The sequence below is a fragment of the Vanellus vanellus genome (genome assembly GCF_965231255.1).
Source record: "Vanellus vanellus genome assembly, chromosome: 18".
NCBI classification, from domain to species: domain Eukaryota; kingdom Metazoa; phylum Chordata; class Aves; order Charadriiformes; family Charadriidae; genus Vanellus; species Vanellus vanellus.
Window position 1 is genome coordinate 12,095,844 of NC_138923.1, and position 27,191 is coordinate 12,123,034.

The window sequence follows — 27,191 nt, forward strand, 5'->3', positions numbered from 1 at the left end:
ATGTTTAGGAGAGACTTGAGACCTGATTCTTGGTTCTTCAGCTTTCTGGTGAGTTTTACAGTAATTTCTATGATTTGAGTATTTGAGATAATATTAATGCTTTATAAGAATGACAAAACATTCTCTCCAACAGGTCGGTAGCCTGTCTAGGAGTCTCTTTGCCTTTGCAGCCCTCGCCAAGAATCAGACTTCTAAAGGTTAGTATTTTTATCAGTACTTCTGTATGTTTTTACAAGCAATATTCAGCACAGAGAAACGATGCATAAAATGGTGTCCAGTGGCAGAAACAAAGGTAAAGAAACTTTTTTTGATACCCTGTTTTGTGCTTGAAACTGTATTTGCATAGCTGGCAATTGCAAGCTATTTGCTCGGCTAACTGAAATCTCTGTCCAAAACCAGCTGCTAGTCTTTGTGCCGCTGTAACTGCGGACAAAACAGATTATTTTGTGCTTGCAAATTGCATCTGCAAATGCAGAAGCTGGTAGGAGCTGGGTAGTGGGGATAAAATAAGAACATTTGCTTGTACCTGACTGCTTTGGACAAGGTACCCTGAGGGCAATCCCTGGGCATACCACAGTGAGCTTTTTCTTTGGACTGAGCTCGGTTTTGCACGTCCCACAGGAGGTGCCCAGCTCCAGCCCGAGCCCAGCGGTTCAGTTTGTGAGCAGACTCGCAGTGGTCCCGCATTTTAGGTCCAATATAGTCTGGACTTTTCTGTCACACTGTGCCCATTGGACATCCCGAGGGCTGGATACGGGAATGAGCTCCTGCCGTCAGCTCCTCCGGGGGTGCAGCAGGCAGTACTTGTGAATGCGTGGGGGTGCTGCAGGAGACTGGTCCTGTAGCGTACGTGGCGTGAAAGTGGGTTGGAGGGGCTTTCTGTTTCCCCACATGGTGTGTGTCTTTCTCCAGGTTTTGCTCCTGTCACGATTGAGACCTCAAGGCACACGTACGAATATGTGGCCACTGCTTCGGACTGGTGGCACGCAGACAGATACTGTGAACAACGCTTTGCTCAGTTGCTTTTTGAACCCCAAGACGGTGAGCGAGCGTCCTTTAGCAAACTGCTGCAGTCCCACCACGTCAGAGGTTCTGTCTGGCTAAATGAAAGGGACGGTGTCCTGCACAAACCAAAGTGGAGACGTGAGTATAAGTGGACTAGTTGGAGACAAGTTCACTGCTGGATCTTTTTCATCCTGAAAATTTAATCCGATGGGAAAAGTTGCCAGTCGTTTTTTATTGTCACTGTGGTAACACCCAGGACCTCTAATCACAAGCTGGGACTGGCAGCAGGAACAACCGTGATCCCAGCACATCAGCTGGGCACTGTCAAGGGTTTTTAAAGCATTGCGACAGAAGGGAGTTGCAAAGGGGCTCCTCTGCTCTGTCCTCCTGCACCACCTCCCTGTAAAGCAGCTCTGCCTTTGCTCAGCCTCACCGTTTGTGACCTGTGGGTCCTGCAGAGCAATGGCGTTAGAGACAGGACCAGGAGAATGGCTGTTCCCCAGCAGCAAGGCACCACATGGCAGATGCCTCAAAGGTCTTATTTGACTATGTTCTTGGTTGCTATAGCATGGGATGCTCAGGAACATGCTGTTCCTTCCATATTCATTGCTTGCAATCCTATTTGCTAGAAAACTAAGTTTCTGGAAATTACACTTGCTGAAATGACGCAGTCTCAGCTTGCCTGCCGTCCTGATCCCCGCCAGGGATGGGGGAAGCAGAAGCCTTGCTGCGTGCTGACGGGATGTCCTTGCCTGCAGGGTCCATGAGTTCTTAGCTTGAGTAGGAGGCAAATGAAAATGATGGTTTCATCCCAGTGGAAGATGAGCAGGCTTTGGCTTCTTTATTCTGGCTGAAATTTCTCCTTCTAGGGTACCACATTGTACCGGTCCTGGTGTTCAGAGACAAAACAGACACAAAATACGTGAAGGTACTCTCTGACTTCCCAGCACTGCCTTCTGTCACAGCCTGTGCCCACCTCCAGTGGGACACCAGGACCCAGGAGATTGCTACCATCTTCTCCTATGCTGTGCCAGCTTTTATTAACGAGTTCCAGCTCCGTGGCTTTGTTGACGAGGAAGGCTTTGTCCGATTTGCTCTCATAGTCCACGGGCACCATTCCCCATACCTGCCTGTGTTCCGTGCTGATGGACAGTGGCATCACTTCTGTGTGACGTGGCAGCAGGAAAATGGGACCTGGGCCATCTATGCCGATGGTAAAAGGAGGGCGTCTGCCAGCGGTTTGTGTGCTGTGGGGCCGTCCGCCCCCCAGGCCATCTACGGCCAGGGGACTTTCATAATTGGGCAGGATCAAGATTCCCTGGGGGGCACCTTCAGGGCGAAAGAGTCCTTCAGTGGGAACATCACCGACTTGCACGTCTGGCAGAAAGTCCTCAGCGGAGAGCAGATCGAGAAGGTTCGGTCGTGCTGGGTGGTAGAGCAAGACCTTGTGTTTGGGTGGAGCTCAAACGCCCTGGAGGTTGAAAGCACCGTTCAGGAGGTGACCGCACAGTTTCTTTGCCCAGGTAAGTCTCATGCCCCTCACTGCTTCAGCTCCCTCCTGCAGTGCGGGTCGGAACGTAGGGACGGTCCAAGAAGACAGTACTGTCCGTAGAGAGGGAATCTGGTGCCGTTTGTGGAATGATGCTTCTCCTTCGGGAAGGAAAGCAGAAGCACGTTCAGAGCTGGGCTGGGCAGTTTACAAGTTGTACTTAAGGGCACAGTCGTCCTAAACCCTCGGTTATTGAAGACCCCTGTGATGACGCTGGCAAAGACAGCCGTCAGATGTCCTGGGCTGATTACAGGCACTCTCTTCTACAGAGAGAAATGGGTTACCTGTCAGTGATGCTGCTCCCTGGGGTTTGCACACCCGGTGCTTCGACGCTCTGCTGGGATTCAGGGATTCAGTCTCTGGGCCAGACTGGTGTGACATTACTGATAAATCACCAACTCGGGACCTGGCGCTGCCGCCTCCTCTTGAGTTCCTTCTGGAGAGGGTTTCCCAGGCGGGTTGGGAGCAGTTTCTGAGCCCCGTCCCTGCTCTGCTCCGGCTCTGGGGCTGCTGGAGGAGCAGTCCACAGCTTTTGTCCTTGTCGGGGTCTGTGCATTGCTTGCAGGACACGTGATGCCTGCGGGGATGGTGTGTCTCTGGGGCACCTGGGCCTTCTGTTTGTGTGTGTTTCCACAGGGCCTGTTGAGGAATGCCGAGTTTTTGAAGTCAGCAGCAGTGGATTCAGCTACGCATCTTGTTTGCAGTCTTTGCCTTTTATCTGTCGCTACAGAAAGGGTACAGCATCTGTTACTTATTTATTCATTACTTCCACGGTATTCACCCCTGGAGGTCCTAGCTAGGATGATGGCCGGTGTTGGGGAGGCCCTGTGTCTGCTCTGAAGAGATCGCATGCAAAACCTGCGGTAGCTGTGACTTTGCTTCAGTTGCATGCACTCTGACAGGTTATTTTGCTATGCTCTAGTTAAGCGGTGGTTGTACACATTACGTGGCTTCTGGATGCGATGCTGTAGAGTGCCTCCCAACCCAGGCGTCTGCAGACTTGTTGGCCTGGGGCACAGGGGGAGGAGGCAGAAAAGAAGTGTTAGACTGTCTCTCCAGATGGGATCTTGTACTAGAAATAAAATACAGCTGTGAAGTCTCCTTGTCCTGACTGTCCTACAAACTTACCCACCATCTGAGGACCGTTCCCCAGGCTTTGAACATGGCATGTGTTAACCGCACTGCTAGACGCCACAGCAATGGTTATGCTTTTGTTTTATTCTCAGATGCATACTGGCAACTGAAAAAAGCTCAGCTGGAATCCAGCCACTCGCTTGTCAGCCATGTGAACGCGCTTGCAGAGAGGACTGTGGTGAGTCCCGCAGCCCCAGCAGAGGCAGCCGACACCGGGAGCAGGCAGGAGCTGTTGGGGTGGACTTGCTTGCACCTACTGGTGTTTGAGGCCACTTTGCCAGCAGTTATGCCTATGGCCTTTTCTGAGCTGCTGTCGGAGAGTGGACCAACACAGCTGTAACTTGTGCTGTGATCAAATACACAAAGTGTTGCTTCAGGTTGACTCGTCTCACTGAGGGTGAGAGGTTGGACAAGAGAGTTCAAAATGTCATGGCAGATCTCATTGCCCTAAGATATGCCTGGTTGGCCAGGCAGTTGTCCTCACACCAGTGAGGACATGCAGGGCATTGCCAAGGTATAACTGATGATCAGGCAGAATCAGGGCTCTGCGCTGAACTAAAACATCTTTTCCATGGCAGATTCCTGAGAACGTCTTCACAAGTGATGTCCAAGACATGAACCTCTCTGTTGCCCTTGGTACTCTCGATGTCTTGGCAACTGTTCTGAGGGCAGCAGAGAGACCCGTGCTGGAGTCGTCTGACCTCCTTGCAGTGCTTCAATTACTAAAGCAAGTTTCTGATGTGGAAGCCCAGGAGGGAGAGGAGCTGGAGATGTTGGAGCAGTTGGGCCAGTATTACGTGGAAGTGACTGAATTAATCTTGGAAGAGCAGAATATTGAAACGTGGTCATCAGTCAGCCAGGTAACAGTATCACCAGCAGTCTGGCTGCTGTGTGCCACATCTGTTCATCTGTTGTGCGTGTGGCTCCTTGGCCTGCTGTATGACCACAGGCTGAGGACCTGTCCTCACATGGTCACATCCAGCCTTTCTGGCCGTATTCTGGAGCTTGTGAACATGCTGCAAGCGTGGGCATGGAACCTCTTTGATAAGGGCCAGCTACCTTACTGCTGCCTCATTTGTTGGAGGCGCAAACAAGTTCTTCTGCAAACAAGTGCAGCCAAATGGTGCCTTTCTTGCAAACCCCTCCAGTGGTTGTCTCAGCTCTCTTCAAGCTTCTCCACTTTGTCAGCCTGGATTTACAGGACTACACACAGTTTGCAGATTCCTGGTGCTTTGTAGATTCTTTGCTCCCACACCCTGCTGTCTCTGGCGGGGCAGTGCCCTTCACTTTATAGTTTGTTGTATTTTCCGTGGGTGGGCTGCCAAGGAGCTATCTGTCATCAGCCCCCACACTGTTCAGAACACCACCAGACTTTGTGTGAGGGATTTCCATCACCCCACCCCCGTTAGGATTTTCTCCATTAGCTTCTTCCCTTCTCACATGGGTCTTTTGTGTCTGTTATATTGTCCGCACTCTCCACCTGTCTCTGGGAAATGTGTGGCAGCATCTGGCCTGGCCAGCACTCCAGGAACCAAGCCAGGGACCTCCAGAGACGAAAGGATGCTGAATAGTTCAGTTTACCTCATCACTTAGTGTTGCTTGGGTCTCCATGGCCACAATTACTCACAGCTTCTCGGTAGTGGCATAAAACCCGCTCTGGCCCGGTGTAGCTGGTGCAGCAGATGTGTCTGCTCAAGGAGAAAGGGGTTGAGTTTGTGTACTACAGGGGTGGCACTTGTGCTGCCCAACACACACAGGACCTTGAGTCACAGGCCCGGTCACCTGCTACCCTTCCAGCAGCGGAGTCTATTTCTGGGTGAAACCTTTTCCAGGAAGAGTAGTTGGTGGTTCTACAGCTTTGCAAAAATCAGGAGTCAGGTCTAAAAATCTGCTCTCTTTCCAGAAGCTTATTTAATTATATATTTCTGTGCTGTTTTAATGGATTTTTATAAAGACCAGCAAGTTTCCCTCATTGCCAGTCTTGTCTCCATTGCTGAAGGAACTGGGAACATCCTTTATTGAAGAAATCAAAGAAAAGTGAAGCAAAAGCTTAAGTCCCAACTTCTCTTTTTCTGCCAAGGACCAAGTGTTTAAGAAAGCCTTTGTGAGCTGTGGGAAGTGTGAGCTGGTGGTGCAGGTGCTCATTTCCTTTGCTTTCTCCGTGTTTGCAGGTTGTCAACGGGCCCATGGCTGTTGTTGAGCTCTGTGACAGAATGGTGTCACACTTAGCCCCACTGCTGACTGCAGACAGGACAAAGATTACGATCCAGCGTGAGAATGTCGGTGAGTGGCACTGGCAGAGCTCGGGGAGAGCATCTTACTGGGACCCAGCTTACTCATCCCAAGTCCAAGTCCACTCCTGGCACTTCTCCTCTGGCTTGTCCCTTCCTAACCCTACAGCCTTCTCCCCATTTCCTTCGTGCAGAAGTGCCACAGCGTGGGAGACATCTCTCACACTGTGGATTGTAAGAGGATTGTAAGAAACCTTTGGGTGCAGGAGACAGACTGAGCCCAGATGCACATGGTTTGCACTGAAAGGGATCTGTCTGCTGCTGCTGTGGGTCTTGGCTAGGGTTCTAATGTCCTTGTGGTACCTTGCTGTAGTGGTAGCTCTGGAGGAAGGCTGAACCCTGGTTCAGTACTTGATTTTGCCCCTTCCACAGGGATGGAGGTCAGGAAGCTGGAGCTGAGCGGGCAGGAGCTGAGCAGTGAGGTGTACCTGGTCCAGAGCCCTGAGAAAGGCACCCATGACCTCATTGAAATTCCCGCAGAAGAAGTGCAAAGACTGAAAGCCAGAGGTAGGTTATGACGCCTGTACTTCTCTGGGTCTCCCCATGGCACTTCATGCAGCAGGAGCTCTTTACCCTGCGCACATGCAGCCTGGAGAAGTGTGGGGAGGAGATGCCCGTGGTGAAAAGGAGATGGGTTGTGGGGGAGAGATTGTCTACAGCTCTCTACAGTCACAGCTTGGAGCTGCGGGTGCCCTGCTCCCCCGGTGTCACACTCCCCGATTAGGGCAGTGGTGCTGAAGCAAGGGCTGCTCAGAGCCGCCGGCTGTGCTTGCACCCATCCCGCAATGCTCTCTCTGCCCAGGTCTGCGCAGAGTCATGGTGAAAAACATGTGGTTCGGCTACGGCTCCCTGCAGCGCTGCCTGTCCGGCACTGGCAGCAGTGCTGTCTTCCAGGACGTGGCTGCCTCTGACGGAGGACAGAAGTGAGTGAAACAGAACCCCCCCTGCACCCCAGGGCTGCCCTCTTAGCACCACAGGAGAATTCATTTCCAAGTCTGCTTTGAGTCTCTCAGTGCCTGTGTTTGGGGGTCACCTCCACCCTGCTCCATCCCATCCCATCCCATCCCATCCCATCCCATCCCATCCCATCCCATCCCATCCCATCCCATCCCATCCCATTTGTCCTTGTCCCTGCTTTTTCCAATGTGCACGTGAAGACCGGACAATGGAAAGGGGCTCCTGAGTCAGTGCTCTGTGTAGGCAGAGGCCGGTGGCACACCTCGGCCCGAGCTGTGTGCTGGGGCTGCCTGTGTGCCGTGCTGCACCGCGGTGTCTCTTCGATGTGCCTCTGCTTTCCCTGAGGTGATGTGCTCTGCTGGGGTGGGCTGGGGACAGAGCCCTCAGGGCTGCTGCAGGGTCCCCTCCGGCGCCGGGGTGCCTCTGCAGATGGCGGGTGGCAGAGCCCCGCTGCTCCCGGCGGCTCTCTGAACGCTAGGTGGGGATGGCAGCCCGCACATCCAGCGCACACCGCTCCTTCCCTGGGCCTTTGGCTCGGCCATTGCGCTGCTCGGCTGCCAACCCCTTGGGATGCTGCAGTACCTCGTCTGTACGGTCACCTCCTGCGGTCACGGGGGGAGTGGTGGTGTTTTCTCTTTGCCAGGTGGTCTGAGGTATTTTCTGCCCTGTGCCTTTGCTGGTGGCACTGAAACACTCCAGAAGTGGCTCCGGATCTCCCCAGCTGTCCCGTACAACACGAGACCCTGTTGCGGTTCCTGTGCCTGTGAGCAGCATGCTTTCCCCAACAGGTACCTGAGCACCACGGTGGGCACTGCTGTCATCTCATCCGCTCTGCTCAGCGACTACCAGGAGATCAGCACGTCTGTGCGCTACCGCCTGCAGCACCGTGTCCAGGTACCCTGCGACGGGGCTGGGCTTGACAGCCGCCTGCTCCGCCGGCAGCACCGCGGAGCCCAACCCCGCAGGCTGTGCCCAGCCGTGGCTCACGGCCCCCAGAGCTTGTGGACTTAGGGGTGTCCCGTGCTCAGGTCTCTCACCTTCACTCCTTTTTCCCTGGGGGGTGTTTGTCCTGTGCTGACAGACCTTGTCGCAGCCGAGTGAGTGGACTGCAGCAGTCTGCGTACAGTGCATGCACGGCTGTGTAATCTCTTCCTCTCCCTCTCTGCCTGCAGGACCTGGCCAATAAGATGGTGGGGCCCATCTGTACCTTCTGGAACTTCAGCCTCAGGTGCCTTGCTTCAGTTTGGGTCCCCAGATTTATGAGCTTTTATTTCCACTGGAAAACCAAACATAACAATATAAATGTAATAGGAAGGGTAGGGGTCTGTAATTCTTTGCCTGCTTTGCATGCTTGGCATCCTCTATCTGCTGGAGCGAGTGCTCTCCTGGGGAGATTTCCTTTGGAAAAGTCACTCACAAGCGAGTGACCTTTAATGCGGTACGTACAAGTAAAATGGAAAGCCCTAGTTAATTATGATTGTTGCCTGCAACAGAGAAGGGCCGGTCCAAGATATATAGCCCAACAGAGGTGCAGGACTCCCAGCCTCATAAATACTGCTTGGCATTGAGGTGCGTTTTTGCTGAATGTCACTGGAGTGAGAGCACTGAGGCTGTGATATATTATGGATTGGTAATTAAGTCATTCGAGTGCAAAAAAACTCCTTAGAGTCCCAGTCTTGTAACAGACATGGATCGGTTTGGGGAAGGGGGAAGAGGGTGTTTGGCGAAGCAGCTGGTTACTGCACAAACGGTTCCACTAGCCCTGCTCTGAATCTGAGATGCAGGATGAGCCACAGTCCATGTGAAGACCTGTCTCTGATATCCTCTTCTACCTCCTTTCAACTTTGCTTCTTCTGGGAGGATGGAATTCCCTTAGCTCCTTGGGTTTCTGTTGAAGTGGATGGTAATTTCGTGTGTTATCTCTGTTTTTTTGCCGCATGTTAGCCCAGATGCTGGTGGGATGTGGTCCACAGCTGGCTGTTCTGTGGTGACATCTCTCCTGGACTCCACTGCCTGTTTTTGCAACCACACCACGAATTTTGCTGTCCTGCTGCAGGTGTATGAGATGCAGGTAAGTGAGGAGCCTTTCTCTGCCGCTCTGTGGGACGGATGCCAGCCCTGCGAGCAGTCTGGGGTTAATTTGTGGGGGGTTTGTGTCTTCTGTTGTTTCATGATTGGAGCAGAGGACCATCAAGGAGGAGCTCACACTGCAGACCTTGACTTTTATTGGATGTGGAGTGTCCTTCTGTGCCTTGATAGTTACCTTCATTTTGTTCTTGGCAGTTGGGTAAGAAAAGTCCAGACACTTGTAGCCTTCTCTGTGTTTTTTGTTTGATATTTTGCTTAAGAACAAGTACACAAACAAGGTATGCCGTGTTGGAGTGGGGTGATGCAGGTGCATGGGAGGTGCTGGGGAGCTGCACTGGGGGTCGGCAGCAGAGGGAGGGAGGGGAGCGGTCGCTGCTGGCTGGGGAGGGGGTCCCGTGCCGGTTGTTTCTGTGGGGGTGCCTGTATGAGCTGTGCACACGCCTGAGTGTCCCTGGGAAGATTTTTATCAATGACTAATAACGTTTACCATAAAAGCTGCTCTGCTACATTTCATTTTTATAAAATAAATGGAGCAAAGACTGTTTCTTCAATTGCCAACCCTTCTGTGTCACTTGGGGAGCGCAGAGATCCGCCTCGGGAGTGCAGCAGTGGCTCCCTCCACCTCCTCCTCACTGCCTGCTCCTTGGAGCACTGGCCAAGCTCTCAGCAGCCGTACCCAAGCGCGTCCCCAGCACCAAGTGCGTGCACAGCAGGGCAGCCCCTCGCCTCTTCGGACTGTCGTCTCTGCAGGGAGTAGCGGAGCGATGGCAGGTCACCCAGGCAGGTCTGCACAGCCCAGCAAGGACTAGCAAGAACACGTGTGCCTTTTCATTTGACGGCAGCTGAGGGCTTCCTCTCTCCATCCTCAGTGTCCCCAAGAGTGAACGAACAACCGTGCACAAGAACCTGATCTTTGCGTTAGCTGCAGCAGAAGCTCTGCTCATGTTCAGTGAATTGGCCAAGACCAACCAGGTAAGCTCACCACAGGGTCCTCTTTGGCCAGCAGGACCGGGCCTGCTCAAGCGTTATTTTCAGAGCAAACAGAACAGAAGTGTAATCCCTTTTATTAATGTTTCATTAATTCCCTGTAACTTGCATCTAGGGAAGACTGTGTCTCTGTCTTTGGAGATATACATATATGCATTGTGCGATCTGTCAGGAAAACTCGCCTCTTTTTTCTGACAGTTTGTTTCTGACAAAATAATCCTTCAGGAAATATAAGTTGTTATAAAACAGTAACATACAGTTCTGTCCCCTTCTGTGTCCTCTTCCACATCCTGGGGCTGGATCAAGCAGCTCTGAGATGAGAGAACTGCAAGGAAAGCCCAAGAACAGCAGGAAAGTTGCAATCAGTGGTGGTACTGTCTGTGGTTTGAGATGGTCACACAGATAAAATGAGTGTGAGCCGCAGCAGTTGGGCTAGTCGTGGGTTGCAACTTTAAGAACTCTTCCTGGTGCTTGTGGATGTTTATATACATTTCTGCACATTCCGCAGCATAACCTGCAGGTTGCTGTCTTCCTCCTGACCACACGCGCTCAGGAGCTCCCAGAGGACTCCTCTTCCTGAAGAGGCGTGTGATTTCTCTTCTCTCCAGGTGGTGTGTTTCACCATCACTGCTTTCCTTCATCTCTTCTTCATGGCGGCCTTTTCATGGATGCTGGTAGAGGGGCTTCTCCTGTGGAGCAAAGTGGTAGCGGTCAACATGAGTGAAGACAGGAGAATGAAGTTCTACTACGTGACAGGCTGGGGTATGTGCAGACTCCTCTGCGTTGGGCACTCAGAAAAATGTGTCAATTTTTTCTTTAGCAAAAGTTTCAACAGGAGAGATCCCAGAATGTTTGGTTTGATTCAGTATGCGAGTCGGGTACCACTGCTCTGCAGAGGCTTTCTTACCTTTATGTGTCAAATTGCCAGTCTTAGAATATAAGTTAAAGAGCATTTCTGTTCTTTTTCTAAAACCGAGAGTTCAATACCAAAAAAAAACGGAGAAGAAAGTTTATGGTAAATTCTTTTTCTTGGAGAGCATTACTACTGTCTGATAGCAATCAAAATAGAAACGTGGCCCAGACTAAGCACCCTTTATTCTGGGTGAACCCTTTAGGGACATAGGATTCATTTGAAGAAGCTGAATTTCATATCAAAGAGGAGCCTGTTCGGGTCAGTGCCCCTTGCAGACCACACACCTAGTTGGACATTGGACAACTGATTCAAATATTTTGGATTGGTTTATGTCTTTGATTGTCCATTTTGTTAAAAAAGCAATCTGAGGAGTAAATTGCTTTGATCAGGACTCGGGACTTGGAATGCCTTATACATAGGAGAGTGATGCTGATAGCGTATAAATCTGGTCTTGTAGAGCGGGGCAGATTCAGCTGCAGTAAATTGATGTCGCTCGTGGGGTTTCAGGGGCTGAGCTGGCTCGCGCTGGAGCGCGCCTGCTCACCGGGGTTTTGAAGCAATTGTCTACAGCCCAGCTGACCTGCATGGGCCATCTCTGCTTTTCCCGGGGTTTAATTTGTGCTTTTTTTTCTGCAGGCCTTCCAGTCATTATCGTGGGCGTGACCCTTGCAACTTCCTTTAACAAGTATGTGGCAGACAACCATTGCTGGCTGAACGTTCAGACCAACGTCATCTGGGCCTTTGTTGGGCCTGTTCTCTTCATCCTGGCAGTAAGTGCCAGAACCGGCCGGGAAGGCGTGATTCCTTCGTGTCAGGTTTTGGGAAAGTGTTGCAGAGTCAGGGGCGTCAGCACTTCTCTCGCTAAGGCGCTTGCTCGCAGGGCTCATTGTGCCCGCTGCTTTTATAGGAGAATTTTTGTTATGCTTTATATATACTTTCACAACACAAATAAATCTCTTTAACCAAAGCAGCTTTTTTAGAGAAGAAAAAGTGCTTTTAGAAAATTTTGCTGACCAGTTCTTGTATTGGCTGTTAAATTAGGAATGTAGATAAATGTGTAGGTTGACTGTGACATTGCCTTTGCTAAAGGTCTGATTTTAATATGGGAACATCTACGTCCCTGACATGGTATCACTGTCATTAGACAACATAGTAGCAGAAAAAGGTGCAATGTTTAAGGGGTCTGGAGTAGACACTTCACAGGGAATACATTCTGTAGGAGAAGTTTTGAGATAAGTTTTATAGATTTCATACTTGTGTGGATAGCTCTATGGAGTATTTTACTCACTGTTTTCTCAGGAGTGATACGTTTCTCCCCAAGTTCTGACACTTAATTAATGAGTTCCCAGCAGAAAAGTCTCACCCCAGTGGAGCTGAGATTACAGAAGGTGACTGGGTCCAATGGCTCTGCTCTGACAGGTGAACACCTTTGTGCTGTTCCGGGTGGTGATGGTGACTGTGTCCAGTGCTCGCAGGAGATCAAAGATGCTGACGCCCAACAGCAGCCTGGAGAAACAGATTGGCATTCAGATATGGTGAGCAGGGAAGGGTTTTCCCAGCTGTGGCCGCTCTGGGTGTGAAATGGTGGAATTACTGTTAAGCTGAGAGTCTTCATGTTGGCAAAGTTGAAAGACCATGAGCTGGGGGAGTCGGGGCAACCTCCAGGGTAACTGTGCATCACCCGCGGGTAGTCTGTCTGCCCTAATGCCTATACCCCGGAGAAGCCCAGCTGGCACTTTCAGCCCAGGGAACGCGGTGCTGGACTCCCACAGCTGCACTCTCACTCCTAATTCTCACCACTTTGGGGCTGGAGACCCTTGGCAGCACCTGCTGAAATCAAAGCTATGCTGGGCCCTTTGGCATCACCAGGAGGAGCAGTTTGGGTCTGGGAATGACCGGTGTGAGCGCATCCCCATCATCAGCGGTGGTGACAGCGTGCGTGGGAGTGTGGGTCACGCTGCCGACCCATCACCGTAGGGAAGTGAGGTAACAGCTTGGGGTGTTTCAAGGAGCCCAGGGACACAACTGGGTGCCCGCTTTCCAGGAAATTTTATAGAGCTCTGAGCCACAGAAGCGGCTTCTCTCTGCTTCACAGGTTGAAGGGATCGTAACTGAGTTTGTCCCACACCCATCCCGTCCTTAGCACTTGTGTGCGCCCCTCAGCGGGATGCCAGCTGCGGGGAGTGCTGGGGTTTTGGCTGTTTGCCGTTATAAAAAGCATTTTCTCTACGAGTTTGGGACTTGGTGGACTGAAAGTAACGCTGATGGGGATTTCATACATGGGGAAGGAGAGGCGGTGTGGACTTCTGTAATCAGTCAATATAGAGACCTCTAAAAAACTGCTGCTTGAGTCATTACTTTATCATCCTCTGTGAATCTTTATTGTTGTTAGCTGGCGCCGGATACCCCTGGTAGACACGCATTGTTCCCCTGTATCATAAATAAATTTTCCCAAATTTACAGAAGCACGAAGATAGGGCATTGCTGGAGGGCAGGGTGACATCTATATGCTAATGAAACAAATACAGAAGCCCTCCTTGTAGCAGCAACTGGGGGGAAAATAGCTGTTTTCTCATGGCTGATGACGTCAAAGAGCTCCTGTCTTGCTAACTCTCAGTGACAGATAAAGCGCAGGGCCGGCACACTGGGGGCTGAAATGTTTGCTTTTTCCCCTCTTAACTAATTTTGTTTGCAAAGGAATTTGTTCCATAGCGACCATCTTGGGTGCCTCTTGGTGGACACATTGTCTGAAAGGCACTTGCTGGGGGAGGAGAGCCGTCTCCAGCACGGAGGCAAGGAAAGTTTCGTCTGCAAGATACAGGCCAGGGTGCTCCTAAACCCATGGAGCTCTTTCCAGGGCAGATCCACTCGGTGCTCTGTAACCTGGTGCAGATGCCCCAGGCGCATCTTGGCGAGAGCCTGGGCAGGGTTTGCAGAGCCAGGAAGGGTGTCTGGCAGGCTGGGGCACTTTGCCAGGGCGCCCTGGGCTCAGGGACGTGGGGCACGACAGGGACCCCCGTGGAGAGCTGGTGGCTGGGAGGCGGGTGCCAGTGCAGTGTTGTGGCTTTGAAATGCACCCAGGTAACTCTGAGCTCTTCTTCCTGGCAGGGCCACAGCCAAACCCGTCCTGGTGCTGCTGCCCGTGCTGGGGCTGACCTGGGTGTGTGGGATCCTTGTCCACCTCAGCATCATTTGGGCCTATGTCTTCATCGTGCTGAACTCCCTCCAGGTGAGCCCTGTACCAGGTGGACCCTCACCTCACAGCCAAGCAGGTATCTGCGGTTTCCTGTGCTTCAGCGTACTCCGCCTGTCCTAATAGTCAGGGCCATGTGTCAGCTCTGAAGCCCAGCCCAGCTTTCCCAAGCCGCTGTGCTGTTTTGTCCGAGGAAACCAAGTCCATGCTCCCGAGACACAAAATACAGCCCTGGAGACCTTGTTCATCTAATGGCCCTTCAGCACCAGTCTCTGGAGCATCTTACTGGTACCACAGCTTTCCAGTTCAAATCTGGTTTCTCATGTTAGATTTTCTGACATCAGCATGGTTTCAGGTTGACACTTCCAAACTGACATGCTTGTAGGGAACTTCATTAGAGTTTTGATTTGGTCATTTAATGGATAATTAAAATGTCCGGTTTAATGGGGCAGACATCCCAGCTGCTACTTGAGCCCCATTCCTACGGGGTCGGGGTGGGACACGTGTGCCAGCATCACTGTCAGAATAGGGCTGTTCAAGGAGAGCCTCTCAAAGGTCACGTCCAGCCATAGTGTGCTCGATTGCTGCTTAGATGGTGTGTGTTCTAGGAGGAGCGCTTTTCATGTTCGGACACACTTAGAGGTTGTGGCCCAGGAACTGTACAGGCGGAACCGCCATCCCTTTGCCTGGAAGACAGCTTTATTGCAGGGAGACGAGAGAATTAAGAATCAAGGACTGAAAATCTTTACCCCTGAAATCCGTATTGTCTGCAGCCATGCAGCCGCTCCCCAGGGATGCTCCCAGTGCCCGGAGAGAGCTGCACTGGAATCTGATGGGATGCAGGAGTGTTAGCTGGAACAGGCTGCAATGTGGGCTGGTGATCAGAGCCTCACACGGGGAGGCTGGGAGTGTGTGTGCTAGCTCGCCAGCTCTGACTTGCAGGACCTTGGGTGGGTCATGTCATCTCCTTCAGCCTCTTCGTGCCTCTTTAAGTAGCATCATCTGGCTGCATTTTTAAGGCTATTTGCTTGTCTTGGTGTCTTCCAGGGCCATGGCTGTGACTACTGTACTTCAGAGTCATGTTGTTAATATGTCAGTATTAATAGGGATCTCTGAGGGCAGAAAGTAACCCTGGTGTGTAAGGCAATACTTAATATTTGCTTCCAAGTTTATTGATTTAATCAAGAGTTTAAATCTTTAACCAGCCTGTACGTGGTTAAGAGAGCAAAGCAAATTGTATTCGTCACGGCAGCCAGGAGCACTCAGTTCTGCACGGAGGCAGGGCTGTTCCCAGGACCTCAGGTTATCTGAAACTCAGGGACACATGGTGACAAAAAGTCCCAGAACATGTGCTTGCCACCTGCGGTTCAAAGCATCAGCCCCCTTGTTTGGCAGAAGCTTTCCAAACCTCGAGAGCAAGCAGCTGTAGATGGAGCTAGAGGAGCGCCGGACGCCGCTGCTCCTGGCGTGGCAGGAGAGGATGGCCCCAGGCGGGCGGTGGAGCTCTCTGCAGCAGCTCCTGGCCGCAGGGACCCAGCGGGTCGCTCCAGCCCCTGGGGTAGGACTAGGCCAGGGTAGTGCCTGCAGGTACCCACGCACTCACTCCTGTCCCTGCCCACTGGCTGGTCACAGGTATATTTTTCAGGGTCCCTTGCCCAGTGCTTGAGGACAAATCCTACTCCGGGGGATCCAAGTCAAGAGAGCAGCTGGGTACAAACCACCGGGATCCGAAGAGCGCGCCACCCCCATCTCCCTTTTGTCTTTGGATTCAGCAGAAATTGGCTCCTGCCGCAGCTTTCGCTTACGGAGCAGCAGAGTTCGCAGTGCTTCCCTCTGGCACACTTGGCCGGTTTCAGTGTAGCATTGGCCCGGCCCTCCAAGGGTGAGATGCAGGCGTTATCACCACGTGCACAAGATGGGTGGTTGCTCCAGGGATGTTCTGCCTGTGGCTGGCGCCGGTCCAGCAGCCGGGTGCTGCTCACGCACGTCCGTCGGCTCTCAGATGGGGATGTTCCAAGGCCAGACAAAGGCCGCCTCTCCACATCTCCGCTATTAAGGATATCAGAAGGGTGGCAGGAGGCCTGTCCTAACTGTAATTAAATATAGCATCGGTTCTCCTTGCCTCCTTGTGCCATGCTTAAGTTATTGCGCAGGGGAGAACTCCAGGCTCGCTGCTGTGATGAGTTGAACAGAGCTGAGAACAGCACCAGCATCTTTTCATTCACAGAAAAAAAAACATTTCTCAGCTTGGGTGAACTCCACCAACGTCAGCAGAGGCACAGCGTCCCAGCACCATCCTGGCAGCCTTCCTCTGCCTTGCTTCAGCGCTCGTGCTGTAAAAACACGAGCATATATATCACACCAGGGGGCTGGGATAGCCTTCAGGAGAGCTGATTTCCAGTAGCACTTAGCGCTGCTCTTCCCTCTGCAACCGGCACTGGCAAAGGAAATCCCACGACAAGTTCCCTGGTTCGGTGGCTGCTAATACCCCTGGACTGTGGCCCGACAATGTCAGTGCCCGACCTACATCCTCCAGGGCTCACTCAGCCTGTGATTCATCGCGGATGCCGGCAGAGGGGCTGTGGGATGCTGGCTGCGGGATGCTGGCTGCGGTAACACGGATGCTGGGCAAATGGGGTTTTTTGAGAGACAAGGAATAACTCCTGCAATGAATAAATGTGTCCTCTGGATGATACATCTACTGAGACTCCCCCTCACAAACCATGACAATGTCCACTTTGGGTGAGAGAGGAGCTGAGGAGTTTGTTGGATTAGGATTTGTTTTCTTCCCTTGCTTTCTAAGTTATTGCTGCTTTTGTTTTTCTTCTTTCTCCTGAAGCTCAGTAGGAGCCGTGGCTGCTGTGTGGACAGACAGCCAAGGGTTTGCCCACGGCCATGCTGCGCTTGTTTGCCTCTGTCCCTTCATTACCCAGTTCAGGTCAATTTGCAGATTACCCCAGAGGAGAAATGCTGGTGGGAAGCTGTGGAGTTGAGAGAAAGCAGAGACAAAGCTGTCCCATTTCAGCCCCTTTGCCGACTGTCTTATGGATCGCCTTGGAATTTCCTTTAGGGCCAGCGCGCTTCTCCATGCGCGAGTCTTGTGCAGGAAAGTTTTGCTGCTGTGGTTGTTTGTTTGTTTGACTGCTCTCTGTTTATCTGTGGAAACCAAAGCCTGTCTTCAAGGTTACTCTGTGCGTCGACACCAAACATGTCAGCTCCTTCTCCAGCCAGGCAGCGGGGAATCCAGCCGAGCGACTGAACAGCAACAGGGAGTGGTGCTGTGCCGGGGGTGGCTGCGGTGGCTGCTCCGCGGGATGGCGGGCGGGTGGCAGCGCCGTCCCTCCAGCCCAGGACTTTGGAGGGAGCAGCACCAGCACCCTGCCGAGCACCAAACGCTGGGTGGAGGTGCCTGCTGCTGAGAAACAGCGTAGGTAAAACCTGCTGGCTTCGTTTGAGCTTGTAGAGCTGGAAGGATGGTCCTGAGGCTGGCTGAGGGCAGGGGCTTACAGAGCCCCTCACCCGTCTGCGGTGAGAGGGGAGCAGGAGAGGGCATCGCTCCCAGCTGGGGGGTGCAGAGCACAGCAGGACGTGGTTGTTGGACAGATGGACGCCAGGCAGGAGCATCCGTCCTGCTCTGCGGGCCCCGGCACGTGCTGTGCTCTTGCCCGTGGCCACCCAGCGCCTGCCCTGCATGGGTGACCAGCCGCGGGGGCACTGTGGGCCCTGCTGGGAGAAGGTGGCATGCAGGCGGGAGCGCGGGCAGGAGTGGGCTCCTCCAGAGCAGCAGCTCTGCTTCTCCCCGCCGCCACAGCTGGGCCTCCTCTCCTCCCTTGCTCTCCTCCCCGCCGCTCCCCCCCTCCCCGCGCTCATCCAGAGTGATTGTTTCAAGGAAGACCTGCCTTGGCAGCCTGACCAGAAATCTGGTCTGGGGGAGTGACCGGCATTGCTGGCTGAAGGACAGGTCATGGCACGGCGCCAGGGTACTGCTACCATTACGCCTGCCAAGAGCTCGCAGATGAAGAGCAAGGCTCATTGAAGACAAGATGGATTACCTTTCTTGCTGCGGCTGATTTATCTAGCTGCGATAACAAACACCCCACAGATATAACATAAATCTGGTGGACCAGATAGGGCTGCCTTAAGGCCAAAATCGTTGGTCTGGAGCTGTAATTAGCCCCAGGCTGTGGCCTCCAGGCAATGTTCGCTCTGGCCGTGCCCCGGGCACTTTCCCTGAGCGTGCCCCGCACCGTCCCCGGGCACGTAGCTGTGGCCGAGTGTTTGGTCATGGCAGAGCATGTTGTTATTCGCTGGTCCTTGGTCTGTGAACGCAGCAGCACCGGTTTGGCAAGTAGGGAGAGGGTGGCCGAGACTGTGCTGCCAGACCCCCGACGTGCCGACGGGAAGGATTGTCCAGATTGGGGCTGAGCAAAGCTTCTGGGTCTGTACCCCACTGAATTTGGGTCAGAGGGTCCTATTGTTAACGCTGTGGTCTGTCACTGCCTGGGACAGAGGAACTGTCCCTGGCATCATGCTGCACTTGGTCTGCGGGAGGCTGGCGAAACCCCCCGGGGTCAGTGTTTGGTGGGAAGGGAGGTCTGCTTCCCAGATTTCAGGTCCCCTGGAAATTAATCCCTGGTGGTTTCTGCTTCTGAGATCTGAAGGAGGTGTTTCCTGGGGGATTTGGCATGCACGAGTGAATAGGAGTGCGGGAGAGCTTCCGGCTCGGGAAGCCAAGTGCCCAGTGAGAGAGGCCCACTCCCCCCAAATGAAACAGCGGAAGAGGAGAAGGAAGAGGGACTGAGGCAGGGACTGTCTCTCCTTTGGACTCTCTGTGAAGAGCCTGGTCTCAGGTGGCATGTTAAGGAAGGTCATTCCTGCCCAGCCCTCCCTGGCTGTGCCGTGCCCACCGCCTGTGCCTCTCCCCCTTAGCCTGCGTCCTCACCCATTCTGGTGCTCATCAAACTCATTTCCTCCCATGCAAAGTACCACAACCCCCCCGTACCTCTCTAACCCTTCCTGTGCTCTCTCCTTTTCAGGGCCTGTACATATTCCTGGTCTATGCAATCTACAACAGCGAGGTAAGAGATGCCCCCAGCTGGGGCTCAGTCACTCGTCACAGCAACCGCTTATTAGCAGTCAGGGGGTACCTGGGGTTGTAGTAGGTGGGACAGCAGTTGCTTTTTCTCCATGACTTGCTGGAGGATCTCTTGCTCTGCTGGAGCTGCTGTGGCCTCCTCTAATGTCCTTGCTCTGCTCCAGGTGAGGAATGCCATCCAGAGGATGAAGGACAAGAAGAAAGCACTCTCGTTCACAGTAAGTTGCAAGGAAGCCCTGCTGCCCGCTTCATTCATCATGCCCCCACTAGAGGAGGGCCCTAAATGTATGTTTGGACTCCTTTGAGGAGGTGATGTTGGAAAGAAGTCTTATTTTTCTTGTCTTATATAGGGACCATGGCAGATTCTGTCTCCCTTCTTTGCAGTCCTGTTGGACAGTGCAGACCCCAAGATGATCATAGAATCATAGAATGGTTTAGGTTAGAAAGGACCTTGAAGATCATCGAGTTCCAACCTTCCAAACCCCCTGCCATGGGCAGGGACACCTCCCACCAGCCCAGGTTGCCCAAGGCCACGTCCACCCTTGCCTTGAACACCTCCAGGGATGGGGCCTCAACAACCTCTCTGGGCAACCTGTTCCAGTGCCGCACTACCCTCAAAGTGAAAAACTTCTTCCTCATGTTTAATCTGAACCTGCCCTCTTCCAGTTCCATGATCTACCCTGATTAGGCAGCAGCCTGCTGTAGCAGGGTGGGATGGGAGTCAAAGTCCCAGGGGCCCCAGTGCAGATGAAATCGATATTTCAGGTTGGACCTGGAAAGACTCATGTTGCAATTTTCATTGTCCTGTATCTCTTCCCTGTCATTACAGAACTGCTCTCATCCCATCAACTACTTATCAAGTCCAAGAAACACAACCTCCTGGGAGACAGGGAAACAGAGTCCTGCAGCTGAGAGTGCCTTGTCGAGCCCTGTGCAGAAAGACCCTCCACTGAAGAACATCACCAACAAAGGTAAAGAGGGTTGTCATTGCTGTTGGCCCAGGCTGTGTGATGAGACCACAGTACAATGCTATTCCCAAGGCCTGAATTTTAGTGCACATTCGCTTGGCACTGCGTTAACTCATTTGCACGCTGTGCCTCTGTGAGCACTTGGAGCCCGGTGCTGCAAATGCAGCACGGGATGAAGGATTCCCAGGGAAGGCAGAGACCATGCACATGTGGATCTCAGAGGGACCAGGTTTGTGCCTGCAGGCGGGCTGGGTGAGGGCACGGCAGGTCTCATCACCGTGTTATGCAGCATTGCATTCTCTTGAGGCAAGAATCCATGTTTGTGTCTTAAAATTAACTTTCTGGAAAAGGGGAGGCAAAGGTGGCAGTAGGAAATAGGGGTTTTACCTTCTAGGAAAAAAGGTGTTGCATGCTCCAACCAGTTTGTGGGTGCCATTATGCAGGTAACCTGTTTGGTCCCCCCATCCCCAGTGGGAGATACTTAAGGGGCACAAAGCACCGAGTTCTTGTGGAAGGAGAAGTTGTGGAAGCTCCATCCCTGGAGGTGTTTAAGGTCAGGCCGGTCGGGGCTTTGATCAGCCTGGTCTGGTGGGAGGCGTCCCTGCCTGTGGCAGGGGGTTTGGAACTAGGTGATCTTCAAGGTCTCTTCCCAGCTAAACCCTTCTATGTTTCTATGATTCTGTGATTCTTGGTAAAGCATGAATATTTCTACTCTCTAGTCTCCAAACTCATTGTGCTACTTCACCCCCTAGGAAATTTTGGAGCCAAAATTCCCATGGGGATTTCATCAATTATGTCACCTGAGAGACCGGTACGTAATGTCTTGTTATTCTTCCACCTGCATCCATACACAGAGCGTAGTGGTTACACAGGAATGGTGCTTGATGGTTCCACCGAATGGCTGGGACTGAGGACACCTGGTAGTTACCAGCTCTGGCACACGTTCGGTCTTTTGTCTTGAGCAAGTCCCAGAAGCTGCCCGACTCATCCGCGCTGTGCGCAGACCGAGGGCAGCGCTGATCCCCTCTGTCCAGGGCACTAGAGAAGGTGCTGAGTGCTGGTGAGGGGCCAAGCAGCGTGCTAGCACAGCATCCGTGCTCTCCTGAGGGCCAGTCCAGACACACGCCTGCCTTCAAAACCCAGGAGGTTTTGATACACATCCTGAAGACCCTGGTTTATTAAAATACGTACCCGTTATTAGCAGCGTATCGGTTTAAGTCATTTAAATTATTTGAGATGTATGTTTTCAGGCCCATAGTGGCCACCCCGGTAGTCAAGCCAGATGCAGCCGAGTGTTTGCTGTCTTCTGTAGGAGCATAGTACGATGGAGAGCGAGGTGGGCTTGTGGGCAGGAGGTCCTGGCCAGTGACCTGCCCTGGCTGTGCAGGCGCAGGAGGCGATTGCCGGAGCTGGGGCTGGCCTGGGCAGCGGCAGGCAGCAGAGGAGAACAGGGGAGAGCGCGTGTTCTGGGGGCAGGAGAGGAGGAGACCCCAGAACGGCCGATTTCCAAGGCGAGAGCTCACCCCTGAGCCAATGGGGAACCAGCCAGGCTGCCGCGCCGGGAGGGTGACTGTAGCAGGGGCATACGGGAACAGGAGGAGCCAGTGAATTTGGGCCAGTAAAGCACCGAGCGGAGGTTCATATGGATCAAGGCAGGAGACTTCCCTCAGGGACAGCAAATTAGAATCGGGCAGCAGGGGCTTGCTGTCCCTGCGGTGGGCAAGCCGCGTCCGTCCGGGGAGGGCAGGCGGGGTTGTGCTGCCTGCAGGAGTGTGATGTAGAGCTCAGCGAGGTATGGCCTAAAGCAGGGAACAATTTAAATTTGACTACTCTGATACAACTTCCATCTCCCACTATTGAAATGATCATCAGTCCTTGTGCACTTGACATACAAGTGCTGTAATTTCCTCAGAATAAAATCCAACACTACTTTCATATGAGTCTCTCACTGAAGGATCTCTTTCTCCCTCTCTAATATTTATCCTTTGAAAACCTGTGTCACATAGACAGCTCTTATTTATCCAATAGATAATACTTCTATAGCTGGCATATCGTTTTGAAGCCACTCAATAAAATCCATATTTTCATCTCTCATGATTTATATTGTGGTTAATGCCGTTCCTCCCCTCGTGCCGAACGCTGACTGGGATTCGTTCGCAGGTGATGCTTTTCTCATCCAGCCAGCTGCTGGCTGCGTGAACCGGGACCAGGGCTAAGCTCCCGGCACCAGATGCGAGACGTGGGCCAAGGGGATTACCCGGGGCCGGGTTTCCTAAGGCAGGGAGCATTAGGAGGCAGCAGATCTCCTAAATGCCAAGGCCGTGGCATTTCCTAGCAGGCAAAGATGGAAAGCGCTTTCCTCCGTGGGAGGGTCACCGAGGCCTTTGCTGTATCTTTACTGCTTAAACATTGCATTTTTAATGTACTCGTTTCCTTTCTAACGTGTACGCAGCAAAAGGCGATGCTGCTGCCGGTGCCTGCCGGGGGAGAGGGGCTCGGCCCCGCTGCCCGGGCAGATCTGTGCTGCGGCAGCGGGGTGCTCCCTCGGCGTCGGTGTGAGCGCCGCGGTGCCGAGCCGGCCGGGGCTGCGGGGGGTTCCATCCCAGCCCCATCTTCCCGCAGAGGTGGTCGGCGCAGCTGTGCCCCGGGTGGTGCTACCCTGCGCCGGAGAGGTGCTGCTTTCGTGCTCCTGACTTCTCCGAGTCAGTGCTGCTTTTCCTGCTCCCTGCCCAAATGAGTCATGGCACTCGCTGGAGGAGCGGCGAATTAAGAATGTCACTGGCAGCTGCACAATAGTTTGGATGAAGAGAAGATGCTACTTAAAAACGTTTGAAAACACTTAAAATGACAAAACACTGAGTGAGTGAAGATACAAACACAGACAAGATGTTCTTTGTATTTCAGCTTTTTTAAAGGTTGTTTGGTGATATTTATTGCTGTTGGGCTGGGAGCAGGAATCTCACACCTCACAGAGCGCTAACCATCACTTAAGCACAGGGTGCAGGCTTCTGCGTGCTCTTTCCACCACAGCTGGGGGGGGGGGGAAAGTTCTCTCTCCTCTTCTCCTGGATTTTCCCGGGGTGTCCAGCACAGCGTCCAGCCCGCTGGGTCACCCCGGGGCCGGAGGGGTCCCCGGAGGGGGTGCGTGGAGCGGGGCGCAGCTCGCTGCCCGGGCACTGCCGGCAGGTGCAGCTGTGTCCGGGGCACTCTGCGAGGTGCGGTCCCTCGGGGAGCGGGATGAAGGCTCCGGTTCCCGGCCTGCGCGGTGGCTCAGTGGCAGGGAGAGCGCGGTGCGGCCGCTGGGTGCTGGGGGAGCCCCGGGGACGTGCCGGGGGGTTGCCAGCAGTGAAGCAATCAGACCTGTACCTTCTGCTAACAAATGTTCTCCCTCTTTCAGGCTGTAGAGCTGACAGCGTTCAAATCCTCAGGTAACGTTTGCCTACATCATTTTCTTTAATTTTTGTTACTGTTTATTCTGGTTTCTGTGGTTGCATGGTGGAGCGCTGCCCAGAGGACAGGTGAATTTGCTCAGGCTTTAGGAAGCATTTTATTTCCAGACTGCCCTGGTGGCTGCAGTGCTGGCCGGGTTGTTGGGAGGACTGTGTCCTTTTGAACAGATGAGGGAGAGGAGAGGGGATGAAGCCCCACCAGCGCTGTGGGTGCTGCCTGCGCTGCCTCTCGCCGGCAGCGCTGGTGCCTCAGCCGAGGGCGCCCATCTCGCAGCACCCACCTGGTTTCTCCCCGTGTCTCTGCACCTTTCTTATCGCCGCTCCGTGTCTGTAGCTCGCTACGCTCCAGCTCTCTGGGCCCCTCCGTGTCAGCGAAGCTGCAGCTCGCAGTCCTCGGCAGGCAGCAGAGGGGCGGTGGGTACCTGCGGGTACCTGACGCTGAGCGCTCTGCCTGTGTGCCCCAGCGCGGCCAGTCCGCACGGCATTTATATTGTGGTTAATGCCACAGGTGGGGACTGGCACACCTCGCTGCTTGGCAGGACCCGGGCTGCTTTCAGGGGCGGCAACAGCTCTTTGCTGCCGTGGGGTATTTTAAACCAGCAGCTGCTGCAGAAAGGTGTTAGACGTGCCTTGCTCCCAAAGAAGGGCACTCAGGGAAGGTGGGGTGTTCCGACAGGGCTGGATTTATGAGCTTAAAAGCAGCCATTTAACTGCTTCTGTTGCAGGTTGTAGAAAGGCCAATGTTGCCATGGAGGTGGCTAGAATTAAAACCAGAAATCCCTCCTAAGCCCCAGACCTCTGCTCAGCCGCAGTGCTGGGGAGAGGCCGGCCGGCCGCAGCTCCCTGCTCCCGCCCCGGCTTCCCCGCCTGGCTTTGGGCAAGCCACCAGCTCCGCCGGGTACAGGGGTAGCGTATTTAGCCTTATTTTTTTTACCAACCACTGCTGAGTGCTCCCAGCACTCTCAGTCCAGACTCTGGATGGGGCCACTCAAGCAGACAGAGCAGTGAAGAAGCACCAGGGATGGCTTGATATTATTTTTTCCGCATTGTTATGTTTTCTTTTGTCAAAGGAAGCAGCGCATTAGCAGGTTTCTGATTTTGCTCCACATTAAGTGTCTAAACAGGGCGTGCTTAGACTATTTGCGAGACGATGCCACCCAGAAGCATTGCAGCTTTCCTCCCCACAGTGGATACGTGAGCAAGGCAGAAACGGTGGCATCCGGGAGTAAATGTGCTGCGGCATTTCAGGCGTAGGAGCGGGGTCTCAGAGACAGCAAGACCTACACCCAGCACGTGCGTTTGTGCTCAGTCCCCGCACACTCTCACCCTCACTTGCTCCTGCATATTTTAATCTACCCACGTGTGTAATTAAACTCCAGCTGTGCAAAGAGGCAGGTTGTTTAGTTTGCTTTTGTTTTCTCAGGTAAGCCCTCAGTATATTTTTAAAAGCCTGGGTCTGCCCAGAGGACGGTGGGGACGGCGGGCTGGGCTCGGTCCCTGCGCGCTCACGTGCCGGCTGACGCGCAATGGCCGTGGAAGCAGGCGGTGGGTGCAGGGCAGCGCTGTGCACGGCCACCCTCTCCGCTAGCACCGAGAGCGGCTCCGCGCGCGCCCCGGGGTGAGGGAGCCCTTGGTTGGGCAGTCCTTCAGCCGGGGGTGAACGAGAAGATCTCCTTGAACCAGAAGAGCACTCCTCTGCACACTTGTGTACGTGCAAGTCGGCGTGCGGCGCAGCACTGGTGCCGGCTACACTGCGCTGCTCCAAGGTGCCGGGCTCAAAGACAAGTGCTTCCAGCCATTAAAAAAAGAGGCGGTAGTGCCCAGCTGTAGTAATGCCTGGGAGACCCCGGGGCAGCTCAGCGTTGCACAGGCTCCTGTCTCCACAGCTTGTTCAATGGAGCAAAACGCTGTGTAGCTCTTGGGGATAAGAGCTGCCGGGGGAAGCAAACCGTAAACCTGTGTGCTTGGGGATGAACGAGGGACAGAGCATTTCCACAGACGCTGCTTCCCTTCTTCTATTTGTTTTCTCCCAAAGAAGTTTATTGAAGAGACATATTTTGCCCCAAGTATCTTTATTTGAAAGTTTCCAGCCAGCTGTAATGAAAATTACGGCGGTGCCCGCCGCCGGCTTGCAGGAGCTGGTGCAGAGACCCGGGAGGAGCGCCCCTGCCCCGCAGTCCCGCGGGGAGAGCTGGTGGGCAGGAGCAGCGCTGGGCCCTGGGCCCCCGTGGGAGCCTCGGGGCTTAACTGACTTTCTCGCAGTCTCCCGGGAAAGCTGTGCTGGATCTGGGGTGGGATCCAACTCTTCTCTGCGCCAGCGCCTCAGCCGTGCTCCTGCGGGAGCTGTGGGCATCGCGCTGGCTCCAAGCGCAAGAGGCAGCCGGTGGGTGCATGGAGGAGGTGGGACGGGCTCCCAGCAGTGCGTGCACACGTGTGAGGATGGGGGTGGATAAAACGCAGGTAAATACCAGGCCAGTTTGAGAACCACAGAAATGAGGAGTTCTGCAGCGTGGCTGTGGCCGGCAGGCAGGAATGGGCTCCGTCCCCACCTCCCCACCCCCAGCATTAGGGCTCCCCCCGCAAGGACTCAATTCACTCGGAGAGGCGCACGGTTCCGCAGTAATGAGCTCCAGCCCAGCTGTACAAAGCTGCGCGTTGCAGCGAGCGCACTGCCCGGATTCATTACACCCTTTATGTAAGCAGGGGATGGCCGGGGGGGGTTCACATATTTGCACAAACAATAAGTACCGTCTTCCTTGTCTTGGCAAACAAGAGCTCCAAGAGGCCTCCACATCCTCCATCTCTTCAAGTGATGGCTGCTTTGTTTCCCCACTATAATTTCATTATTCTGTTTGAATACATTTATATGTTGCTAAGCCACACATAGCAACATGGATCTTGTCTCCACGGCCCAGCCTTTCTGTGATCGATACGGAGTAATTCTGCAACCCTCGCCATACCGTGTTAAATAAGATTGGTTTTAAAATAATAAGGAAATTATGAGTCTTTGGGATTCAAAGCACCTGAGTGTTGTGGGCAGCTGGAGAAATGCAGCCCCCCTCCATGCCGACCGCGCTGGGCCACCCTACGGTGGGATCGCTGCTGCCGCCTGTGCCGCGGTCCTTCCCGACAGGCAGAGGTACCTTATGCCCTGATGGAAGGAGGTGCAGCCCATGCGACATCAGTTCTCTCTCCCATGGTAGCGCTGGTATTTTCATTAAATCCCATTTAAACCTCATTCTTCAGCGCTCTCAGAGCTGGGCGCTGGGCACGGTGGGCTAATTACTGAGCAGGGGAGGAGGAGGTTTCTCCTTACAGCCGCGGCCCCGTGCACAGGGCCGCAGTTCAGAGACCCCAAAGGGGCAGAGCGGCCCATGGGATGGCAGAGCCACACCAGCGGAAGGCAGGGCTGACCGTGCTCCGTCCTACGTGCTCTGTCCTATACCACGTTTGGGCTGCGCCTTCTCCCAGCGCGCCGTGGGACCCCCGCTGGTGCACCTGCTGCTCCAGACCCCTGCCCTCCCCTCCCTGCCGGCGCAGCTGAGACCGTCTCTCTTTTCCT

General features: G+C 53.7%; 1 protein-coding gene across 1 annotated transcript; it reads left to right on the top strand.

Moving 5' to 3' along the window:
- ADGRD2 (adhesion G protein-coupled receptor D2) lies at positions 1-24,858 on the top strand (the record flags this gene model as incomplete). The annotated part of the gene is made up of 25 exons (XM_082492762.1): positions 1-48; positions 134-197; positions 913-1,143; positions 1,875-2,528; positions 3,191-3,289; positions 3,781-3,866; positions 4,267-4,548; positions 5,860-5,971; positions 6,352-6,486; positions 6,782-6,902; positions 7,725-7,830; positions 8,109-8,164; positions 8,881-9,007; positions 9,120-9,223; positions 9,894-9,996; positions 10,620-10,773; positions 11,561-11,694; positions 12,344-12,459; positions 14,033-14,153; positions 19,154-19,195; positions 19,377-19,430; positions 20,042-20,183; positions 20,933-20,991; positions 23,578-23,608; positions 24,743-24,858. 25 exons carry the CDS (start codon positions 1-3, stop codon positions 24,856-24,858), a joined length of 3,297 nt encoding a protein of 1,098 aa, XP_082348888.1.
- Between the last annotated feature and the right edge of the window lie 2,333 nt (positions 24,859-27,191).